The sequence below is a fragment of the Dinoponera quadriceps genome, unplaced genomic scaffold (genome assembly GCF_001313825.1).
Source record: "Dinoponera quadriceps isolate SergipeBrazil2010 unplaced genomic scaffold, ASM131382v1 scaffold115, whole genome shotgun sequence".
NCBI lineage: Eukaryota > Metazoa > Arthropoda > Insecta > Hymenoptera > Formicidae > Dinoponera > Dinoponera quadriceps.
In genome coordinates, this window is record NW_014554511.1 from 302,452 (window position 1) to 325,395 (window position 22,944).

Consider the following 22,944-nt stretch of genomic DNA (forward strand, 5'->3'; position numbering starts at 1 on the left):
AGAACTGTCGTAGATCTCAAAGTGAAATCAGTCGAAGGCAACCGCCGTCGGAGCCACTTCTAGTAACATTTGGAGAAAGGCGTTGACACCTTCTGAAATGGGAAGAATGAGGAAAATTTAATGAGGGAATTTCAACATAGCCATAAGTATAGTGCGATAAAAATTGTCCCAAAGAAGCGAGATGATATCTCGAAGAGTAAAGCTTTTCATACGTGTGCGTAACATATTTATACAGAGTTCCGGAATGAAAATTTCAACTCTACATCGGTGGTATCGAAATTACTTGCGTTTCTGAGGGCGATTTTCGAGGTTTTGAGGTCATCTACAAGAATGTGAAACAAAAAATGGGGGTTTCCATTAAAAAATCTTTACGTGACTTTGGCCTGACCTTGGGAAGATCAAGTCCGTACTTTCATCATCCCCCCTCCCTCCAAACCATGCAACTTTTGTCTGAAAAATGTTTGTTCATCACTGTGTTACAGAGGAGATATCAAAGTTTAAAATGGGACAACCTGTATAATCACCTATTGTTACATATAAAGACAAAATCAATATACATAATCACTGTTTACCCGAGTAAAACGGTCAGCCACTAATTTAGCGAAGCAAGCGACCTTTTCGAGCTTGACAAATACTTACCCATGAATTTGGGCACATATCCAAATTTCACAAACGGGAGGTAGACAAGCATGCCCGCGCTAATAAAGCCGGCCGCATACAGGTACTCGATCTGCGGTTTGTCGATGATCGGCGCCACTATCAGATACGCGGAAATGCCGAGCACCAGCACCGGTATCAACAACGGGCATTTGTACGGCCGCGGATGATTCGGCCTGGTCTTCCGCATCACCAGCAGGGCGAGCATCGCGCCGCCGTAGAATATCCAAGCGGTGAACGAGAAGAAGTCGATCAGCGAATCGATGTTGCCGGAAAGAACCATCGCGCCTGCATAATCGCGCGTCACTTTTCGTCAAGCGATACAGATGTTCTTATCTTATAGATATTATCGGAAATTGGAAAGATCGGTCGAAATAGTTAGATCAAGGACAAATTGATGAGAACGAGCATACCTGCTACGAGGGAATGGAAGATGAGGCCTGGCGCGGGAGTGAAGCGTCGCACATGCACGTAGCTCAAGCAGTCGAGCAAGTGTCCTTCTCGCGACGCGGCGAAGCACAGCCTACCCGCGGCGAACAGGGTGCCGTTGGCGGATCCGAACGTGCTAATCGCCACCGAGAGTGGCATCAGCCACGCCATGACGCCCAGTATTCGATTGCCGAACGTCTGCAAAAGGAACAGTTTAAGAACGGAAAGAAACTACTAAGCATTTCTCCAAGCTTACCACCGCCACGGCCTCGCTCTCGATCATCTCGGTGGGCGACATGACCGCCAAGTAGGAGACATTGATGAGCGCGTAGCAGAGGGTGACGAGGGGTATGCCGATCATAATGGACCTGGGCAGGTTTTTCGACGGGTTCTTGATCTCCTCCGTCACATAGTTGAGATTGTTCCAGCCGTCGTACGCCCAAAGCCCGGTGTAGAAGGCGGTCGCGAGGCGGCCGATGTTGATCGTGCTGCCGTCGATGGTGTCGAACGCCGTCTGCAGATGCTGCGTGTTACCCTGTATCAACTTGTACGAACCGCCGGCTATCACGACGAGTATCGCCATCAGTTTCGCAGCGGTGAAGGCGTTCTGCACGCCGGTCGCGAGGTTCACGCTGTAGCAGTTGACGAGGAGTATCAGGACGATCGCCAGCAGAGCGACGAGCTTTACCACCTCGTCGGGCGGATCGCAATCGGCGGCGAACGCCTCGACGGCGTATTGTGCGAACGACAGGCAGATGATGGCCATCTGCGACGGCTTCAGCACCAGGGTCGACACCCAGGAGAAGAGGAAAGCGGGCGGCGCGCCGAACGCGTCCATGAAGTACGCGTACTCGGCGCCGCTGCTCGTGTTCATCGTGCCGAGCTCGGCGTAAGCGAGGGCGCCGCACAGGCTCAGCAGACCGCACGCGGTCCACACCAGGAAACTAACGCCGACGCTGCCGGTGCGCAGCAGCAGACCCGACGGCGAGACGAAGATCCCGGAGCCGATCATCGTGCCGACGATTAGAGCCACCCCACTGACGAGTCCCACCCGTCTCTTGAGGTGAACAGCGTTGTTCTCCTCTGCGTCCGTCCCCTCCACCCCTCCGCTCCCTCCACCCCCGTCTTCGTCATCCCCCACACCTCCAGACTGGCCTTGTTGTTGTTGTTGTTGCTGCTGAGGATGACGTAACGTCGCCAATTTCCCGCTCTCCCAGCCGCCGCCGATCGATCTGCCTGCCGTCGACGATCGGCAAGCCAGTCCACCGCCGAGATCGCCGGTACCGCCGCCTCCGGTGTATAGCTGTTGCTGCTGTTGCTGCTGTTGTGGCTGACCACCGTTGCTCGTCTGCGGATCATGTCCCACGGTAGCTGGAACGGAGCGTTCTATATCATATCACAGCCCTTTCATTTCTAATCTCTATCTTTTTCCGAATATTATTTACATACTGTCCGACCGACAAACTTGTCTGCACAGCTACGATCGCATTCCTTCATAAAGTGATCGAGAATAATCAACTTGTGATTATTTCGTAGCGCCAACTAATAAGTCACGCTTTAGTTTGACCGTGAAATTTATTGCAACGACTCTACACTTCGATTCTCGCAATTTGTAATGTAATAACAGAGGAATTTGTCGTGATTTTACTTCAATACCGTATTCCATCCGGACGAAGTTGGAAAATCTCGATTATTACAACAGGCATCCGCAGGAACTTTACTCAGGGAAAATCCGTGGATTTCCGGGAACGCCATTTAGGAAACATCGCACGAGAGAATTGCGGTTGGTATGTAGCGCAATCGATAGCGTCAGTAAACCGGCGATATGACACGTAGAAGTTCGATATATACGGTGACGTGCAAGACTACCTACTTGCTTTCGATTAATTGAATTCTCGATGCCGCAAAAATTACGTTATGCGAGTTATTATTTTCGCGCGTTTTTATTCGTAGGAATAATTATCGCACGTCTCTGTACCACTGAAATTGGGACTCGGGAAAATGATAAAAAAAATTTAATTCCTGACATTAATCTTTGCTTCTTCATCTTCGAGACAGTCGAAGAAATTATACACGAAACTCCGGTCATCTTTTGGTACCTTGAAGGGGATATAATTTAACGATTGTATATACATATACTTGAATTGTGCACTTATTAAATAAATAGAATAAAGTGAGGAAGATTAAATTCGTTTCGGCTGTACTTCTTTGGTAGTTCTGTAAGTTCTCGGCATTTAAAATGAGACGCGTATTCCGCAAGGAGGAAAGAAGGAAGAGACGGAGTGTACCATCGAAACGGACCTGTTATATTCGGGTCGCATCGGTTCCTAAGTTTAGAGCTAGCCGGCGAAGAGAATTGGACCACGTGGTCTGTCCTCGTGTATAAATCGCGCGCGGTGGTGTTGCACGCGGGCTCGAAATAATTTCAGATTTCGCCGCTTCTTACATAAACCTCGCGAAAACTATTACGCGAGAACCTCTGCGAGAACCGATCTTTTGCGGATACGATAATTCTAGTTGTTGTAAGAGTTTTGCAAGTTTCACCGCAACAATAAAACGACCTGCATCATGCATTTGTGTATTATTACCTGCACTAATATGTTTTAAAGACTTGTGATTTTTTGGTGAAATTTATATTATATTTGTGATATTAACCAGTCGAGAAATAATCGATAATGATCACTTAGCCGATCGTGATATTCTGTAATATCAGTGATAATTTCTTCTCAGATTATTGAAAAATATCGCTTGCCGCTTATAGCACATAATGCAATTACATATCATTCGTATATCGACTTTAAGAAATCGATATAAGCCCAGGTAACACAACGTCTAAAATCGAGACATAAGATATCACATCCTACGTCTTTAAGACTTTTGTCCACAACCTTGCTTAAAACATGTAGTAAAATAATCCAAGTAGTAAAGCAATCAACCACGGTCGTTTATTAGAAGAACCGATCGTGGTTGGTCAATTTTCTTACTGCTTACGTCTTAAAGGAAGGTTGCAGACGAAGAGGTTCAAGATGTCCTAAAGATGTCTTACGTTCCGATTTTAGACATCATGCTATCCGGGATTACACGATAGATTTTTAACAAACGAGACACTCTAACATACTCGTCGTTAACACAGTAAGAGATAATACAAAGATCGCAGATGCGAGCGCGTAAAAATCGTCGATTGTGAATAATTACTCGAGAGTGGACGCACGATGCGGAAACTGACCGGCTCGTGCCGCATCCCTTTCGTGACTGAGCCGAATCGCTGCTCGGCTGAGCGGAGCACTTGCTTGCCTTGTTCGCCTACATGCTGACGTGATCACGTGATGGCAATTATTCTGTTATTTATTATTACTGTCTTGACATCGGGTAGATATTATTAAAAAGCCTTACAGGAGTTTGCCCGACTGCCGAATTAGCTTATAATACAAAATTAATTTAATAATTTCCTCACTATTTATCATCCAGATCTCCATTCAGATTATAAAATCGCTTCATCCAGAGCTGACGATAGTTCTCGATAATAGCCGTTAACAGTGAATAATAACAAATGTACAGTTCGATATAATATAGAATATTAATATGAAACGTGGTACAAAATTACTAGAGGACGGAAACATGATTTCCCAAGAAACATTAATTAACGGTAACATAACATCGATGTTATAGTTTTTCATTCAATAATGTAATTGTTATATAACACGTGTTATATTGCGTTTATTTTGTTGAATAGGAAATTATAACATTGATGTTATGTTACTGTTGCTGGGTTATTATATTAAATAGTCGAATCTCTCGAAACATTTATTCCACTTTGTATGACTTTACATTTATAATACGACTGGCTACGTACAGGAAGATACGTTAAACTATGTTTAATTGGACCCGTCGATCACCAGATTCAACAATTCGAGCACTCGCGTGCAACATTTATTCTCAACAAGAGACACAATAAAGTCTTGCGCCAAGTGTATACGCGAAGCGAGATATGAGCCGCAAGGCCAGTCATTTATACTTACGACTGTAACTAGTTGAATGTAGGCAAGCGTATCGTACCACCATATAACGGCTGAATCTATTATGTTCCGAGTGGGCTCAATCGATTGTACAGGGTTCAATTACATATGAAAATAGCCTTTTATTTTTGTTCTACAAGATGTCTACTCAAAAGAAAAAATTCCCTAAGAATTCCCAGATTTTCTAAGCAATTTGTCGAAGATTCCAAATCAAATGAAAGTATTTTTAAATATATCTTGCAAATAAATATATATTTATTGTGCAAAGTCTTTAATATTTTCCACTGGTAAAAGTTTACAAATTATAAGATAAAATTAAAAATCACTCGAGTTTCAGTGATTAAATTTTGAACGGAAAATTTTGGAAAAAAAAACTGTAAAAACTAGAAAATAAATATTTCATATTGAAATTCCCCGATTTTTCCCAACAAATTGCCTGAAAATTCTAGATTTTCCAGATTTCTCCAGATAGTAGACATCCTGTTGTACGTGTTTTTTGAGCTATTTTAGCTTAAATTAACTAGTCCGGAATTAGCCCAATTCCATTCTGTCTATCCATTAAATTTTGCCGAAACTTGCATCCATGCATTCGCATATACGTTACTGCATTCCATGCTGCTGCACATGCGCCGAAAACCGACCTCTTCTCGCGACCGTTGCTTGCGACCGTAATAGTTGGTGTGGCGATGCGCCAGCAAGCATCATTTTGCGACCGCGCAAGTGCAGCTCTCTTCCTTGTGGATAAATAACTGTATGAAAAATGCGCGCGGAAACACAAGACGTTTTCTTTAAAACGTCTTAAAAACGTGTTGCAATGTCCCCGATTTTGGATATTGTACTGTTTGGAAATGTACCAAGTACTCTCTTAAACCGAAATTTCACAATAATATACATTTCATGAAAAAAAAAGTTGTAAGAATTATATTTATTTTAGCATCACACATTAGGGAAAGTGAAGTCATCGCTGTAGTCAATAGGCACTTGCACAATTAATTATCAAGAATGTCCTAATGTCATTCGTGCACGTCCGACTCGACGTCTCGAATGACAGCTGCACATCTCGGCCACTTCGCTAAAAATATGGAAGTAACGGCGTTGACGGATCGCTCATGCCAAGTGGAAAATATACGTATTATCTAGAATTTTACGGGGCCACAGGTATATATATATATATATATATACACTGACCACCGGTAATAAATTGTTTCACGAGAAAGAAAATGTTGTTTGTTCCCCCCATTCTGGTGCAGGACATGCCAGAGTAGGAGAACAACATTTCCCCTCTCGCGAAACGACTCATTGTCGGCCCACTTGGTTTCATACTCGGTTCGGACACTTCTCTTTTCTCGATGCAGTTCAGAACGCAGTCGATAGCCCGATATAAAAATCAAGATGACGTCAAAGAATAATCATTTATAGAAAATCAAAGTGATGTCATTTGATACCTTTATTTGGAAAAAATTAAATCTGTAAATTTCAAAATCATAATTTTATCAATTTTCTGTCATGATAAAAAAAAATAACCTTTGGAAGTCATTTTATCATCATTTTGACATTATTGTGACGCGGGTTAGTTGCCAAGGGAGCAACGTTTTCGAGATTGATTAAACGGAACGGAAGGGTGGGGATCATAAAAAATAATAGATTAAAACAGAGGGTATAAGTAATCGACCTGACATGTTGAAGTCACGGAATAAATTATCATATGATAATCAATTTGCAGTTTTGCGTTGAAATCGTTCGTAACGATACGAACTTCTATCAGTGAGGGATTACTTGACGCTCGCGTTTAAGTCGCATCGGCGACGCGTAAGCAGTCTCAGTTTCGCTGACATTTCATCGAGGTTGCAGTCACAAAGTGGAAACTGCGTCGCGCTTCATCTCGCGACTCTCTCGTCCACTTGTCGTCTGTCGTAACGTGACATAGCCTCATAATCCTGGCTCATTTAAAAACGATCACGACCGATATTCCGGCGTATCGTTTAACGATGTAATTGCCAACGGCGACGTCAGGAAACGCGCTAGCGAGCGTACGCTTAATAAACTTTAAACGATAAAGACGACGGCAACAATGAGGCGAAACGTAACAGAGGCGACGATTTTCCCCGCGATGGTAACTACTGTCCTTCGTATCGTGAATTAGTCTAGGCTTAAGTTACAAAATACCACAAAGCGGCAACCCGACACGATAACGACGATTCGCAACGCAACGATGGAATCGAATAAGTATTTATGGAATGGTCAAGGTGATCGACTTTATATTTTTTTAATAGAATCCTAATTTTTCAAACACTTACGATATGCAAAGTGATGTCATTTAATAGCAGGCACGTGCGATTAGCTTTACGTAATATTCAGGACAAGATGTGTATTGTTAGAAAAATACTAATAATCTAATTATAACAACGTGTTAAAATTATTATGTCGGTCTACGTATACTAAATATGCTAAATATTAATTTAGCTTGGTGCAATTTGAACTTTCAGTATACGATCTTGCGAGGGATATACAATACCGACTTGAGGATAAAGCGACGCACGTTTCATGACACCAATGCGATTCGCGCCCGCGGGTCAAATCGCATTAATAACTGTTCGCCGTAAAGTGTCGCAATGATCCAATTGCACTTGATGCGAGGCTCGTGCGAAACGAACAAACGGTTTCCGTCTGCGAAGGTGTTGACGGAACTAACTATGCACTACTGTGCGCCGCGTTCTAACAATTATTCGGAAGTAAGAAAATCCCGAACACCGTCCTTCATTACGAACACCGCTTTCGTCAGAAACAAACGAGCAACTTCAGTTGCTTTTTTCCTAGACAGTACAGAGGTGAATGAAAGATATCACGCAGTGATATCTCGCGGAAAAATGATATTTCAATTATGTATCATCATTCATTCATTTCAAATCTTGAAAAAATATTTGAGATTTAATCGAAAATTTTGAACTAGAAATGTCTACAATTGAAAGCTTGTAATTGAAATTTACTACATATTCCTTAACAAAATGCGCTACGTTCCTTCACCAAGTAAACTCTACTGATAATCTCTCTTGCGCTACTAAAAAATATGTTAAAAATGAAAAGAATTTACACGAAAAGAACTATTCGTATGCTTACATATCTGCTGCCTCGATTTTAAATCCTTCTGTGGAAATTAGGGATTTCTCTTTTACTAACCACGCATCTTTACTTCGCTCCGGATTTTTTCACCGAACAACCTTGACGTATAGCCAGATTTAATGAAATTCGTCGCCAGAAACGAATTTACAGATTGCGGGCACCTTTTCTGAACGTACGTAACAACTTCACATTAACTAAATCAAGAAGCTGTGAGTAATCGCCTTTTAAGAGATTCGTCCATTTGCAGAACAATCGACTTGGCTGTGAACGCGGAAACGTTTCTGCTTTGAAATTCTGTTCGTTCGTTTACACGGTAAACAAACTTACGAGCAATTGCGTATTACGTGTAACATCTTGGTATACGTGCTAATTTAACGACCTTCCGAGTTAACTGATGTCAAATTACGATTATCATAATTTATTCGGGACAGTCCGTCTGCCACGTACCGAGGAACTCAAACCTTTCAAAACGGCCGTGAGACGTACATATCTTAAGTGTGTATTGTCTCTCTCAGGCAAATTTCTCTTAAAAACTGAAAGGAGGATGTTAAAAAAAGGGCAGATTTTTGCCTAAAAAGATATAAGTAAAAAGAATAGTGTTTTTGGTAGATTTTGACTCACGGATACGATAATGCTATTAAAAAATTCGTGGTGTTGCGGGAACACTATGAAAACTGAGTGAGAATGTGGTGTATTTATAGAAATTCATAATGTTGATCAATTTATTTCTCTCTTGTTTTTCATTATTTACAATGAAAAAGTTAGGTCAATATGATATATATATATATATATTGGGAGGGGTGTTGAATATGTCAAATTTTCTGTTAACTAAGCAGCATTTGCGGGAGGTTTTAGTTTTCTGCTTTAATTGGAAGAAAAGTACAGCTGAAGCGCATCGAATGCTTGTAGAAGTTTATAGTGACAATGCTCCAACTGATAAATCATGTAGGGAATGGTTTCGACGTTTCAAGAATGGTGATTTCAGCGTTGAAGACAAGCCTCACTCTGGACAGCCAAAAAAATTCGAAGACAAAGAATTGGAGGCATTACTTGATGAAGATCCGAGTCAAACGCAAAAAGAGTTTGATTGGTCATCGGTATAGATTCGTTTGAGCCGTGCATTACGATAAAAACGACCGGAATACGAGCAAAGACATGACAAAGTTATTCGTCTGCATGATAACGCTCGGCCTCACGTCGCAAAAGTCGTAAAAATTATTTGGAAACGTTCAAGTGGGATATTTTACCGCACCCGCCGTATTCGCCGGACATTGCTCCTTCTGATTACTGGTTGTTCCGACGGACGCAGCACGATTTGGTAGGTCACCGGTTCACTTCTTTCGCAGAAATCGAAAATTGGCTCCTAACTTGGATCGCATCAAAAAAGGAGACATTTTTTCGAGATGGAATTCGAAAATTGCCTGAGAGGTGGGAAAAAGTAGTAGCCAACGATGGACAATACTTTGATTAATCTGATCATTTATTTTGTTCTGAAATAAATCCATTTTTGACTACAAAAAAAGGGACCAAACTAATTTGTACTATATATATTGCGAGTACAAATTAGTTCGGTCCGTTTATATATATATATATATGTATGTATAGACTCATGCTGTCATAAAAGTTAAGAGTGAGACAGCAAGAGAAACAAAATAGCTTTCTCATTCTACCTCAAACTGCCAACTCCCGGCTTCATTTGCTGCTGTAGGAAAAAGGGTGAGCATGCTGGGGAATCTTTGTATATATATTGGTTTGAACGTAAGTTCCATAAAGCGGAGTCTATAATGAGAATTTAAGCTCTAAGCCTTAAGAAATTGACCAATCACAGTCGAATGTGAGGAGAACAATCGACTGTAATTGGTCAATTTCTTCAGGCTTAGAACTTAAATTCTCATTGTAGACTCCGCTTAATATACGAGCCGATCACGCGCTATTATATCACGCTATTTTAACAATGTTCTGAAATATCGCTGCAACATTACTAAAATAGCATTGCAATATGCAACGTTGCGATAATGCTAATTTTTTTTTCTAAAATTTGAAGTCAATTTAAAGTCTTAAATTTTGCTTTAAAACTATAATATTTGTTGCCTGATATTGATACTAATAATTAACGTCCGATTGATAAATTAACGTTAACGAAAACGAAAATTATTCTAACTAGAAAATGACCTATAATTAAGACTGTTTAGTTTATATTGATCTCTTCTCACAATTACTCGGAAATGATCGATTGATTTGATTATCGCCAATCCACGTGCACGAGCTGCTTATTTTTAACATTCCAAAATGGACATGCAGCATGCCGAAATGGCCGCGAATAGATACATGCGATATAGATAGGCGGATTCCTCAACGAACTCTGATTGACAAAAAAAAAGGGTCTGTGTGTGCGAAAATAAGAGAGAAGAGTGAGTAAGAGAGAACAGAGGAAAAGGAAGAAATATAAACGACAATAACAATAATAAAAAAACTTTCATGACGTGACGTTTACGCCAATCATTCTTTACACGCAAATTAATGCACACACCGCGAGTTTTATTAATGGATTCATGCTAAGTTGGCAAACGCAATATGATAATAAATGCTTCTTCTTGTCGAAAAAGAAGATCAAAGAGGTTTTTATCACAATGGATGTAGAGTAGTGCCACGCATTACTAGAGTTGATACACTCTCCAAAATTAGAAACGGGTCACTAAAGAATTAACACAGATTGACCGATGAATCTCAAATCGATGAGTGAGAGAGAAAAGAGGGCTTCGACAGACGCTTCGTGATCGCTTTATTGATCGATTAATCGCGAATTAACGGACCTCACGACTCGCAGCAGACGTTCGGCAGACCGATTTTATCACGCTCTGAGCATTTGCAACAATTACGTGTGACAATAATCGTGAGAAAGTGAGTGACTGATACCAAGATCATTATCGGACGTGTGCGATGTTATATACTCGAAGCTTGTGTTCGCAACGTTTTTTTTTAGTCCGACTGTATTTTCACAGCGCTATATTTCTATAATTAATGATTACTTGATAATAATCACTATGATTTTTCGGTAATTCGATCACTAGATAATGATACTCAATCGATTGCCGGCTTGATTATACTTGATCCCGACTTTTTCCTCGTTCTCTAAGCTAAGCGCAGAACTCAAACGTGAAATTACGCAACGTGCCGTTTTCCGCGGCATGATTCTGTCTCACGGTAATTGTCAATCTCACACCCTTTGGATATCCATATCTGATAAAACTTGCTTCCCATTAACAATGAGAGGAGGTCCAACGCGACAAAATGATTATAATTAGCAAATTATCGAGAGTAACGTTATTTTAGTTAGTACTTAACTGGGTTTTCCTCCTCTCATATTTTACAAGATTTCTTTTTTGCTTTTGCGTTGCTTTTCTTTTTTTTCTTTTTTTATAAGAAACAAAAACGGATGATAGAACGAAAGAAGCGAAATATTTTTCATTTTTTTGCGGAAGAGAGAGAAACGTTTTGCACGCGGAAGCAGATCGAGCATCGTTTTTTTCATCGATTACGGCCGAAGAGCCGTTTTATAACTTCCACGTAGTTCCCTCACCGACCTTCAACTACTCCTCATGCTTCATAATTAATGAGAATACCCCTAATGTGTGCGCGCTTCCTAATGTTGGAGTAATTGCAGACAGAAAAGATCGCAGATACCCGATTATTGATGATATAAATATAGTTGCGTTCGGGAATGCACACTGTGTGCGCGCATCACCAACCGTTTCGGAAATACTCAGTGTGGTTCAGTGTGCATTCGTGTGCATCGTTCGGAAATCCTCCGAGAGACGCACATACACTGTGTGCCGCCGAACTATCCGACGAAAAGGAAACCATTATTTTCCCGCCGAAATCATGAAAACACACCACAATTGGGATCCCCGAACGCAACTTATAAGTGAGAATTCTTCAATTTGGATAGTAGTATCGGTAAAACATAAGTATCTTTAAATAGTAATATCTTTAAATGTCTTAACTGAATATTTTTTTCCTTCGCAAGTTTACAGGAGAACGCAGATATTCTTATTTGCATATTATCTCTCTCCCCCCTTTTTATATAACACTAATAAGTCAAACTTCGCAGAATATCCTCAGTGTATAATCTTTTTCTGAGAATATCTTGAAAGCAATTTAATGTCATTGCTGTCAATATTGGACAACAGTGGTGTATCATCTCGATAGGATATTCTTAGTAAGATATTTTCGTTGTCCATCGTTACTTTTAATCGACGAAAGAAAATTCGATGATTTAACATCAATTTTCATTTAGAAAATAATAACGCACAAATGTCCTCATTTTTTTTTAAGATAAAAATAAACTGTATGTTGCTGTCGAAACGAGGGAGATTCTTTGATCATGATCAGGTGTTTCTATCTAAGTTCTTTTAAATTTCTTTGCCCAGGAATCCCTTCTCTCGCGGCGTAGCCGATTCTAGCGCGACGACCGCGAGAAAAAAAAATGCGCCGGTAGATTCCATCGGGCAGCAAACAAACGTAGGCGTATCGTGGACCGGCGAGACGACGACGCGCGTAACCGTTAATCTAAATTCACACACACACACACACAGAGTGATCAAATCGTTATTTTCAACGGCGCGAATATTCGAGCTTAAATTCGATTAGGTGGAGGCTTTTCAACGCGTGCATTCTGAGGATGGCGTTCCGATTGGTTAAAAAAGCATCGTATGCACCGATCGGGCCCTTTCATCCGCACGCGGAAAGTCGAAGCTTCGGCGATTCGACGGTGTACTCACCTCGTTTGAGGGGCGCGACATGCATGACTCTGAGAGGGACCGATAAGAAGGGCGGACCGTGAGACCGCCTCTCATGACACTACGCCGACTTTTCAGTGTAACCACTGTCGTCCTCCGCGTGTCCTTTATTCTGCTGTCCTCTCGCGCTTCTTCCTCCTCTTCCACCCTAAGTCCGACCTCTACCCTTTCAATTCCGGCCACTGCTATCCTCTCTCTGCCTTTTAGACGTCGTGCTTTTAGCGTGCGTTCGTCCTTTGCGTTCTATCCTCCTCCTCCTCTATCTAGGAGTTAATTCTCTCCTACCTCGTTCTCTTCACGGTGTCTCGTGCTGTAAGGCTCGATTTTTCCTCCAGCCACCGTCTTTATATCTCTGTCAGAAGATCTCCCAGGGAGTATCTATCTCTTCCTCCGATTTTCTTGATTTCCTTCCGATGTACCAACACACCTATCTCGCCTGTTGAAGTTACTTCTACGCTCCTACGACACACTCTCCACCGGCTCTCGCGCTTTACTGGGCGGTATGTTCGTTAGCAGCTTTAGAATAACGAGGGTGTCGGGGAGAAAGAGGGGAAGCGTAGAACGAGGAAGAGAACCGACGTCGGCGCTTGGGAACTCGCTCGATACCGATGACGCGCGCCGCCACAACCGCCGTCGTCGTCGCCACTGTCGTCAAAGACGACTCAGGTTCGTCTCGTCGTTTATCACCGAACCTCCTGCGTACTACGAGAACTCACAGGACAATAGCACATTATCATTGGTTGATGATACCCTATAGACGTCCTTTGACCCTATTGCTACGGATACAACACGTGTGTAGAGAGACAGTCGTTCGAATATTTTACCGGCAATTTTTTGCAAACGATTTGATACCGTAAAAATACGAGTTATCTCGAACACTGCGATTGGACGGGAGAAATATGAAACTTTTAGTTCTACGATATCGGATAATTCACATTTCAATATTTAACTAATGCAACTAAACGGAAAGTTTTTATGGAGCAGCCGTGTGCCATTTTGCAAAATTCCCAATGGTTAAACGGGGAATTAATTAATCTGTATGAACTAACGAGCGCACGTGGGACACGATGAACATCAACTGATTTCTATAGGCAGAATATAACGCAGCGAATAGCAAGTGACGCGCAGAATTACGCGCCGAAAAGAAACACGCTTCTTTTCGTTGATACCCATCGCTGTTAAATCTTCGGAAGTAAGCCATTTTTTTTTACAGAGTCTGGCCTACCGATTCCCGTGCGCTTTCATTAGCTAAAACAGATTAATTAATTAACTATTACATAAATCTTACAAAATAGTATATAACTTCGCTCTGTTCAATTTCACCCGTTCTACCTGCACACTACGGACACAGTTTAACTACGTACAATTGCGAAAGTAGTTGTCGACTCCTTCGATGGAGCTGCGATCGATCACAGCCGGTCACGTTGAAGGAGGGCGCTTAATTTGAAGAATATCAAGATTACGTGGTAGCTCCTCGCGTATAAAACGCATGATAGATAAAAAGTAGCGATTTATTCACTTAATATAGAATCAGAAGACACCTAAGTAAATAAAAATGATTGTCACTCACTCAACTTTTCTAACAGTTCTCGGTTGTTTACGATCGCGAACGTATCGCCATGATAGTCCGCCATATTCTCAGAAATATAGCCAACACAACATGCGCAGAAGCAAACCGACTCCTCAATTTCCTAGTAACTGTATATAGTTACACTATATCACCGATACCAAGAAACGTTTCAGACATCCTGTATATAGGTGCGACCAACACTCCCATTTTCACTAAATTAACTACCGGAAAGATGTACAATAAGTAGATCGTTGCGCAAAGTTTCAACACAGTTTGGCCGAGTTTACGCTATTGAATTTTCGCTCTCACGATCGACACGCTTTTCATTCGCTCGGAGACTAAAGACGAGGTTTCAATTTTCCTCGAAAAAGCCCTTCTCTCTCTTTCTATGGAATTAAATTAGTTTATTTTTTTCCTCAACACAATATACTTCACGATGTCTGCGTAATATGTGACATGTGCATACATGTCCATGCGTTGTGCGACGTACATATGCACTGTCAAACGTATACATACAAATATATAAATGCGCGTTTTCACTGTATTCATTGATATAATACATACATATATCGTCGGCTTTTCCTTTCGGTTTTTAAATGCTAGGCCAGCAAGCGCTATCCGTTTCATAAGAAACAATTACAATATTGTATGATATACATTTGGACCGATCTATTGTACAGCTGTTCGATGGTCGGTATACATATTAACAAGTAACGTGAAGAAGAGGGAACCAATTGGACCTCGGTTGGAATTCTTTTTAATGTGTACTGATGAAGTAGCGATAGACGAGGGTGGCCAGCACTCCGAGCGCAATTGGGATTAACCAGGAGCGCCAAGAACCACTGCAATTGTCAATCGTTACATCATGATGTAGAATCGATCTATTTACCAACGATCATTCGTAGAACAGAAGACAAAAGTCTTTGCGTTATTTCACAAGTATCGCAAAGTACGTTACTACCACGAATTAACGTTAATCAATCAAATGGAGGATGAAAAATTCATCAGATTAACTTTAAGAAAATATGGAAGAGAAATTTCACGAACGCGTTATCACGTTATATCATAAATGAATGCATTGTTCTATATAGGAATAAAATGCACTAATTTATAATATACCGGAATGTAATGTTAAGTTATATAGTGAATCAAGTTATAAATAAAAATTGTTCGGTTAAAGATTAGAGTTCATACCTGAAATTCTCTTCATCAGGGTTGTCGTTAGACCAATATATAGACTTCTTTTTTGCATCTTTTACTTTTTCCTCCTGGAATATGTTCAAATCAATGATAAAAAAATATACAGAGAAATACAAGATAAAAATCTGCAAAATTTGATTTCTACATACTTCCACTAATTCTCCAATTTTGAATGTTTCCATCAATTGTCTTGCATCAGTCGAATGTCCAATATCTTCAAAAGCCTCGGTTGCATCTTGTCCGTTTTGTTCTAAAAGTACTTCTTCACCACCAGGATGCTATGTGTTAATAAGAGCAATTAGTATACTGCATATATTCATTTCAATGTAACTATTTCATAATAGCTGTAAGATATTTATTCTAATAGAAATTTTGTATGTGTGTGTGTGTGTGTGTGTATGTGCGCGCGCGTGCGTGTGTGTGTCTGAAAATTTTTTTGAGATGTGCTGCACAAGTAGAATAAGTGAAACTGAGCAGGGAAGTCACATACCATTTTGTAAAACCCACAATAGTTAGTGAGGAATTAATTAATCTGTATAAGCTAATAACCATACAGAAAATAGCAGGCTGGATTCTAAAGAAAAATGGCTTACTTTTGAAGATGCCCTAAGAACAATAAGTAACAACTGATTTCTAAAGACAGCAAGCAACGAGCAGCATGCATACAGGGCTGCACGCTGAAAAAAATACATCTCTCACTATCAGTTGATATATATCATTGCTAGGATACTTTCGGAAGTTACTTTTCTTTGTGTAAAGTCTAGCCTACCATATTCTATATGCTGGTTAGTTCATACAAATTCATCATTAACTGTTGTAAATTTTGCAAAAAACTAAACTAATTCTTGTTACATTTAAATTTCAAATTGAACTATTTTCATCATTTTAGTTAAATTAAATCACTTTGGTCAAATCAAACGGAAATAATATGTACTAATCTCGATTACATCTAAGATTTAAAAAACTGCAACCTCATTCAGGAAAGACGTGACGTTGTAGACTTTGTTGTGGATTATAATCCATGTATTTGTAGATCCGACGTGTTCTGCCACTTCTGCCCGTGTAAAAAATTTGGGAGGAGCAGCATTGGTAGTTTTATCTTTGATATCTTTTTCTGCCATATTATCTTCTCGATCGATCCTTATAGCTCGCTCTAAATTTAAATTTTTCCAATATACCTATGAAGACAATAACAAGCTTATAATTTCGCTGTCGTTTATAAAATGTTTTTGTCGTTTTCCAAACGACGGAGACAAACCTGATTTATGTTGAATGTTCCCTCCGGTTGACTCAGCAACTTTTTACGATGCTATTCTGATACTCGAATACATGTATCATTGGCTATTGACTCGATAATGAAAGCAAACTGATAACATTCGGTTTAAATTGGCTTTATCTATCAGCTCTTGATCAACAGCATCGACATATTTCACAAGTAGTCTTATATATACGAAACACTCATAGAAACTCCAGTGATCTCTTGAAAAGCTATTTGATACTTTAGTCCCTGAGAATACCGTGCATTGCGATGAGGGCGACACAGTGCCGATCAAAAGATGATTTGCATAAATTTGTTATTGGACTATGGACTTTTTCTACAATATCCCGTCGCGAAGTACAGCAGCTACTAGTTACAAAATACATTTTTGGCTGCAGTAGACAGTCGCGGTTGCCCTAAAGTGGGGTCTACAATGAGAATTTAAACTCTAAGCGTTCAGAAATTGGCCAATCATAGTCGATTATTTTCCTCATATTCGACTGTGATTGGTCAATTTCTTAAGGCTTAAGGCTTGAAACTCTGTTGTAGACCTGACTTCTGGTTACTCACTTTGGCTGTCCTCTGATGATGTCAAAAGCGAAGAAAACATGTCAATTTATGTGACGGTAATATGTGGAAATAAAAAAATATACGCTCGATATAACACTCGTGGTCGATTCAGCACTTGTAAAAACGTCCTTTCCTTTAACCTGAATAATTAACCCTTTGCACTCGAGAGCTCCGGAGCGGAACCATTTAAAATTTGTCTTCAAACTCGAGGGCTCCGCTCCGCCCTCGAGTGCAAAGGGTTAATAAATAGCCGTGAAATTAATGCAACAGAAATCATGAGAAAAGACAGGTTAAAAAACGTAAATTGCACGTTACAAATGAATCGGTCACAAGTGTTGTTTTGTGCGTATATTCTTTTATTTCCACATATATTATCGTCACATAAATTGGCATGATTTTCCTCGCTTCTGACGTCGTTAAAGAAGGACAGCCAAAGTGAGCATCCAGGAGCCTTAACAAATTAATCCCTACTTTAACAGTCATTCTTAGGCTTATTTCGAACCCTTGTTCAAAGAGGATACATTCATTCTTATTTATTTTTACATATTTATACTACATCTATTAGTTTTCTTAACTTTTTTTTCTTTACATTTCCATATCAATTGACAAGACCCAGGTAACAGAGAATCTAAAATCGAGACGTTACGTATTGAAGACGTATCTTGATTTTAGACATTCTGTTGCCCGGGAAATTTGCTATTTTATGCCTATAACAGGTTCTGTAAAGCGAAATTCTTTTACGCTAATACATTCGTCTAATACAAAGCACCTAAATATAGACTACCAGAAACCTACTGCTACATTATTCCTCATCGAGGCTCAATTTATGCTTGATCTCTAACGCGAGCTTGTAACCCAGCTCCGGTCGGCGATCCCTCCCTTCCACCATTGCCTTCACCTGGCTGGAGTTCACTATTACACCGTTACTGGCTATCACAGTGGCCTTGGTCTTCTCGATGTCGACGAGGTCGACGCCGCGGCTGCAATCGTCGATCAGTATCGTGCGATAGCCGCTGGTGAGGGCGTCCACCGCGGTCGCTCCCACGCACACGTCGTACGCCAAGCCGCAGATGTAGATGTCGGTCGCGCCCTTCTGCTGCAGCTGCGACGACAACGTCGTCTCCGTCAGCTTCTTGTTGTCCCAGAAGACCGAGTACGAATCCACCTCCGGATTCGTGCCCTTGTAGATCTTGATCGCGTCCTCGACGATCTTCAGGTCCTTGTGCAGCTCAGCGCCCCACGAGTCCTGCACGCAGTGGCGCGGCCACAGGCGTTGCTTCAGCAACGGCGGCCCATGGAACGTCACCGTGTCGTACACCCGCGCCGCTTCCTTCGCGATACCGCTGCTGGCATCCACTTCTCTGCAAATAATATTCCTCGCGATTAATTTTCGGCTCTCTCTCCTCTTCTTCTTCCTCCAGCTGCTGTGGATACGAAACCTTCGGCTGCGGTATCTTTCATTTGAACGTCGTCTCGACGACGGCCTCGGTTTGTAAAAAAGCTCGAGCTTACTTCTCGTTTTTGTGAGGACTTCAAGAATGTACGAATTTTAAGAGTTTTATACTGACCACATCTTAGAAAATAAAAGGCCGTAAAAATAAATTGAGCATCCTGACAACGCATGCTGATTACCTGAGATGTAAGTTGTCGATGAAAGACACGTGATCCACGGGATGCCAGTCCAGAGAATAAAATACAACGTCGAACGGCACGGTTTCTAGCAGCCGATTGATCGGCTCGATCACTTCCGAGCCGTCGTGTTGCGCAGCGCAGTGCTTGATGTTCAGAGAACCCGTTATAAAGTCGTTTTGCACGTCCACTATTAAGAAGACGCTTTTCGGCCGGGTGCATGTTTTAATCCATCGGTTCCAACATACCTACGACAGCAAAGAGACATCAAACGTACAGAATCATTGTATAAGACGGTAAACATTTTCCCACACAAATGGATATTATGGTCGTTAATTGATTGCTTTATTTTTATATAGATTAACAAATCGAGATTAATAATTACAGAGACAAGGCGCTTAGATTAAGCGATCATCTTGCAGATGTTACTTTTCAAAACGTTTCTGCAGAGGAGCTATTTGCGAGAAAAAAGAAAAGAAGAAAAAAAATAACGCATGCTAGACGCATTCTTAAAAAAAAATTTCTCCTCATTCTAAGACGATCTTCGAAGATGAACGACCGATACAATTCGACAGCATCTTAAGCATCCTCTCGGCATACCTCAAATTCTTCCCTATCGATCATGCCATCGCCCTTGAGATCGAAAATCGAATACACCTCCCGCAACTGTTCCTCCTCGAGGCCGTAGATCTTACCGCGGTCGTTGCGAAATAGCGAGCGGCAAATAAGTTCAAATTCCGAGATTGACAGAAATCCGTCGCCGTCCTTGTCGAAGGCGTTAAAACATGCGTCCATGTCTCTGTTGCTCTGTCGACTACGACGCGTTTCTAAGAGCCATTCGTTTAATCAATACCCATATCAGCGACGTGTATGATAACTTCGCTTATACCTGGACCGTTCTGCCGAATATATATATATATATATATATATATATATATATATGTATATATATTGATACACACNCTAACTATAAAATACTGCAGTATTTTATACATACATTATTCTTGTTCTCCCGTCGATACGATATAATACTCTATACATCCTCGCGTCATCCTTCAAACTTACATCGGTTTGTTATCAAGAAAGCACCACCTCACCAAAATTCCCTCTTTATTTGCCGTAAACTCTTACAAAATTACAGTAAACGGAAAGAACGACGTCGAGTTCCGATCGATCGGTGTAAACTCGCCCGATCCAATCTTGGATCTTATTGGCTGCTGAATCAATGGAGTGCGACATCGCACGAGTCGCATAGTAATTTTCCGGATGTCCAGCCGAATTATTGCTGCGCGAGCCTCTGATGCGTCAACAACGAAACGTCGACCATCGCTTCTGGTTCCAGCAATTCGCTCACTGTGTACTTCATCGACTCCTCGTATGCGTACGTCACCGACGTATCGGACAGCAGCATGTTGCATTGTGCCAGAATCAGCACGCAGTTGCGCAATCGCGCGCACACCTCGCGATTTTCCTGCGGAATGCGCGAAAGGTCCTCCGTAAATCCACCCTCCGACCTGTCGACGTTCTGAGTGTTTGCGCCGATCCACACGTAACCGTTGTTCCCGAGTATCAAATTGGCACCGTTCTCCAGATTGTGGAAGTGCGTTTTCTTGCGCTGTATCAGCACCGGTGGCACCTTCAGCATTATACCTTGCGATAATTTGCCGTACTTCAGTACACGAGTATGCAGCGAGAGCGAGCTATCGGCGAAGATCGACTGTACTTCCGCACAAACCAGGTCTCCTTCTTGCAAATACCTACGCATCGTCTGCTCATCCTCAGCTGATCTTCTTCTCTGCAGAATGTCACAATATACTTTACTTAACGTTACCTTGAATGAACAATTAAGTGAATAAAAAGAATAGAAAGGATATGTAAATAAAAAGTTCGCTGCCTTTCGATATTCACCATCAGTATTGAAAATCTACAGTTCACGTTATATATACTATAGAGTTTTCAGTGTAAACAGTTGATGAGTAGAAAAGAAATTTCAAGTTCATATTTCTTACCAATTCACCGCCTGGAAGATTAACACTGGATAATAGTAGTACCGAGTCAAGCTTGGAATTCGTGTCAACCTTCCAACGTTTTTGTTGTACCTCCGTTATTCGTCCCACCACGACATCACCGATCTCGCCTTGATAACGTGCTTTTAGGGGTCTGACTGATATGAGCTTGTTCACTTTCTCCAGCACTCCACCTACCGCGGCACGCAACGTGTTATCTTCATCTACGTAGGTTCCGTGACCTCTAACAAAATCATACATCTGGTTATTACAATTGTGTCTCACGTACAATAAAGATTTATCTACCTCAGAAAATCCGGCTGATTGGATATCTCTTCACCGGGCGTGTATAGCCGCGTCTCGATGCCTTCGTTAGTTATTAAATTAAAATCCACTCTATTTGTCGCCAGACGAACGTTTATGGACGGATATTCATCCATTGTTTTAATCCCAATAATATTTAAAACATTTAACTTTCACACAACTCGTTTAATTTTTGTTGGAAATTATTGTTGATAAACAAAGTATCATTGAGAGGTTACATCACTGCGAAGTAGGGGAACGTTCTGATCTCCCACCTGATGGATGCACTTTTGGTCCGCTCTATTTAGTTGAACTGGCTGCACTGATTCAAAAAGTGCATCCGACATTCGTTAACAAATACGTGAAAAGTTTCAAGTTTCTTCTTTAAAACGCCTGTATCGTATTTTCGAGTCAAATAATTTTTCGTTCTGAAAACTCAAGTGAAAGACGAAATTGAGCGGTCGCCATTTTTCATTTAACTGGAAATATATTGACGAAAATTAACTGGTATTAAATTACAGAAATAACGGGTCTAATAATTCCGTAAACCCGTTATTTCTGTAATTTAGTTCCAGAATCTCCGCTACGAGTCGCCACTATATTTAATGAGAAACTGAGGTCGTGATACCCTTCTAGCGACCAAAGATATGAAAAGCTATACTCTCTTAGGCCGGTTTATAAACGGAATTAACATATTCATATAACCCTTTCCTGTGTGTTCAATTGCAGAAACATCTTAAGACTATAAACCACCTACACTCTGCTATATCCACTCCACCTACATTCGTAACCAAGACACATAAGTTCGCGTGCGATTTATATTATAATCTAAGTATGCGCTCCCCCCGCTCTTCAAGTTATTCTCTTACTCTCTTCTTTTTCATATGCATTTTTCCTTTTATTTTGTACCTGGCGAAGATTGTTCAACTCGCAACTCACGAGTCACCAAAACCCCCACAAGTTACTCCATACGGAACTATCCTTTTCTCCTTTCCTTCTTAGGTGACTCTCGACAAACACATGCGCTAAAGTAAGCGACAGCGGATGCGCAATCGTACCTTCCTTCCACCTTATTTTTTCTCCCGTTTTATCGTTTACTACACCATCTCCTCCCTGACGTACACAATCCCCACCAATCATACACTTAAACATTTAATTCATAAGAATACTAATAAAATTTGTTTATTCATCGACCCCAAAATTATGTAATCCACACAGACAAACTGTAATATTATAGCGCTCATGGGTCGGATAGGCTAAGCTCCTAGACCTTGTACTCCTTTTTGTACACCCTTTACTTGCAATAAAAAGAAAAAAAAAATGAGGTCGTGATATGACTAAATTATGGAACCGGAAGTACTTTTTATTTCTCAAGTAGTATAACTTA

At 40.9% G+C, this 22,944-nt stretch overlaps 3 protein-coding genes across 8 annotated transcripts; all 3 read right to left on the reverse strand.

Annotated features, from left to right (window-relative positions):
• Positions 1 to 4: 4 nt before the first annotated feature.
• Positions 5 to 13,783, reverse strand: LOC106751669 (b(0,+)-type amino acid transporter 1-like). 3 transcript variants are annotated; one of them, XM_014632658.1, is made up of 6 exons: positions 13,307 to 13,783; positions 13,004 to 13,217; positions 1,343 to 2,457; positions 1,071 to 1,284; positions 640 to 963; positions 5 to 92 (listed from the first exon to the last, which is right to left on the reverse strand). In XM_014632658.1, exons 2-6 carry the CDS (start codon positions 13,026 to 13,028, stop codon positions 28 to 30), a joined length of 1,743 nt encoding a protein of 580 aa, XP_014488144.1. In that variant the 5' UTR covers positions 13,029 to 13,217; positions 13,307 to 13,783; the 3' UTR covers positions 5 to 27. The 3 variants fall into 3 exon arrangements, with proteins under 3 accessions (XP_014488144.1, XP_014488140.1, XP_014488143.1); XM_014632654.1 differs by lacking the exons at positions 13,004 to 13,217; positions 13,307 to 13,783 and adding an exon at positions 4,282 to 4,611; XM_014632657.1 differs by lacking the exons at positions 13,004 to 13,217; positions 13,307 to 13,783 and adding an exon at positions 4,282 to 4,601 and having other exon boundaries at positions 640 to 945.
• A 1,191-nt stretch (positions 13,784 to 14,974) lies between these two features.
• Positions 14,975 to 17,399, reverse strand: LOC106751670 (cytochrome b5). 2 transcript variants are annotated; one of them, XM_014632659.1, is made up of 6 exons: positions 17,050 to 17,399; positions 16,763 to 16,969; positions 16,385 to 16,468; positions 15,941 to 16,069; positions 15,786 to 15,859; positions 14,975 to 15,433 (listed from the first exon to the last, which is right to left on the reverse strand). In XM_014632659.1, the coding sequence occupies exons 2-6, from the start codon at positions 16,910 to 16,912 to the stop codon at positions 15,349 to 15,351; spliced, it is 522 nt and encodes a 173-aa protein (XP_014488145.1). In that variant the 5' UTR covers positions 16,913 to 16,969; positions 17,050 to 17,399; the 3' UTR covers positions 14,975 to 15,348. The 2 variants fall into 2 exon arrangements, with proteins under 2 accessions (XP_014488145.1, XP_014488146.1); XM_014632660.1 differs by lacking the exon at positions 16,385 to 16,468 and having other exon boundaries at positions 17,050 to 17,384.
• Positions 17,400 to 17,732: 333 nt separating this feature from the next.
• On the reverse strand, positions 17,733 to 22,063 carry LOC106751705 (pyrazinamidase/nicotinamidase). 3 transcript variants are annotated; one of them, XM_014632732.1, is made up of 6 exons: positions 21,561 to 22,063; positions 21,258 to 21,498; positions 20,604 to 21,043; positions 19,849 to 20,083; positions 19,252 to 19,496; positions 17,931 to 18,980 (listed from the first exon to the last, which is right to left on the reverse strand). In XM_014632732.1, the coding sequence occupies exons 1-6, from the start codon at positions 21,692 to 21,694 to the stop codon at positions 18,422 to 18,424; spliced, it is 1,854 nt and encodes a 617-aa protein (XP_014488218.1). In that variant the 5' UTR covers positions 21,695 to 22,063; the 3' UTR covers positions 17,931 to 18,421. The 3 variants fall into 3 exon arrangements, with proteins under 3 accessions (XP_014488217.1, XP_014488216.1, XP_014488218.1); XM_014632731.1 differs by lacking the exons at positions 20,604 to 21,043; positions 21,258 to 21,498; positions 21,561 to 22,063 and adding an exon at positions 20,246 to 20,522 and having other exon boundaries at positions 17,733 to 18,980; positions 19,849 to 20,075; XM_014632730.1 differs by lacking the exons at positions 20,604 to 21,043; positions 21,258 to 21,498; positions 21,561 to 22,063 and adding an exon at positions 20,246 to 20,522 and having other exon boundaries at positions 17,733 to 18,980; positions 19,849 to 20,147.
• Between the last annotated feature and the right edge of the window lie 881 nt (positions 22,064 to 22,944).

Bases quoted from the DNA above. Each gene is read 5' to 3' on its own strand.
- LOC106751669 (XM_014632654.1), bottom strand. From the start codon at position 4,327: ATGCGGCACGAGCCGGTCAGTTTCCGCATCGTGCGTCCACTCTCGA. The intron at 2,458-4,281 runs GTAATTATTCAC...GCTCCGTTCCAG, and splicing joins CATCGTGCGTCCACTCTCGA to CTACCGTGGGACATGATCCG. The intron at 93-639 runs GTAAGTATTTGT...TTCCCATTTCAG, and splicing joins ATATGTGCCCAAATTCATGG to AAGGTGTCAACGCCTTTCTC.
- LOC106751670 (XM_014632659.1), bottom strand. From the start codon at position 16,912: ATGGCAGAAAAAGATATCAAAGATAAAACTACCAATGCTGCTCCTCCC. The intron at 16,469-16,762 runs GTTGCAGTTTTT...TATTTTTTTCAG, and splicing joins TCACGTCTTTCCTGAATGAG to CGTGCAGCCCTGTATGCATG. The intron at 15,434-15,785 runs GTATGAACTCTA...TGACAATTGCAG, and splicing joins CCTGATGAAGAGAATTTCAG to TGGTTCTTGGCGCTCCTGGT.
- LOC106751705 (XM_014632732.1), bottom strand. From the start codon at position 21,694: ATGGATGAATATCCGTCCATAAACGTTCGTCTGGCGACAAATAGAGTG. The intron at 21,044-21,257 runs GTAAGAAATATG...GACATTCTGCAG, and splicing joins ATCTTCCAGGCGGTGAATTG to AGAAGAAGATCAGCTGAGGA. The intron at 19,497-19,848 runs GTATGCCGAGAG...TTGCTGTCGTAG, and splicing joins TCGATAGGGAAGAATTTGAG to GTATGTTGGAACCGATGGAT.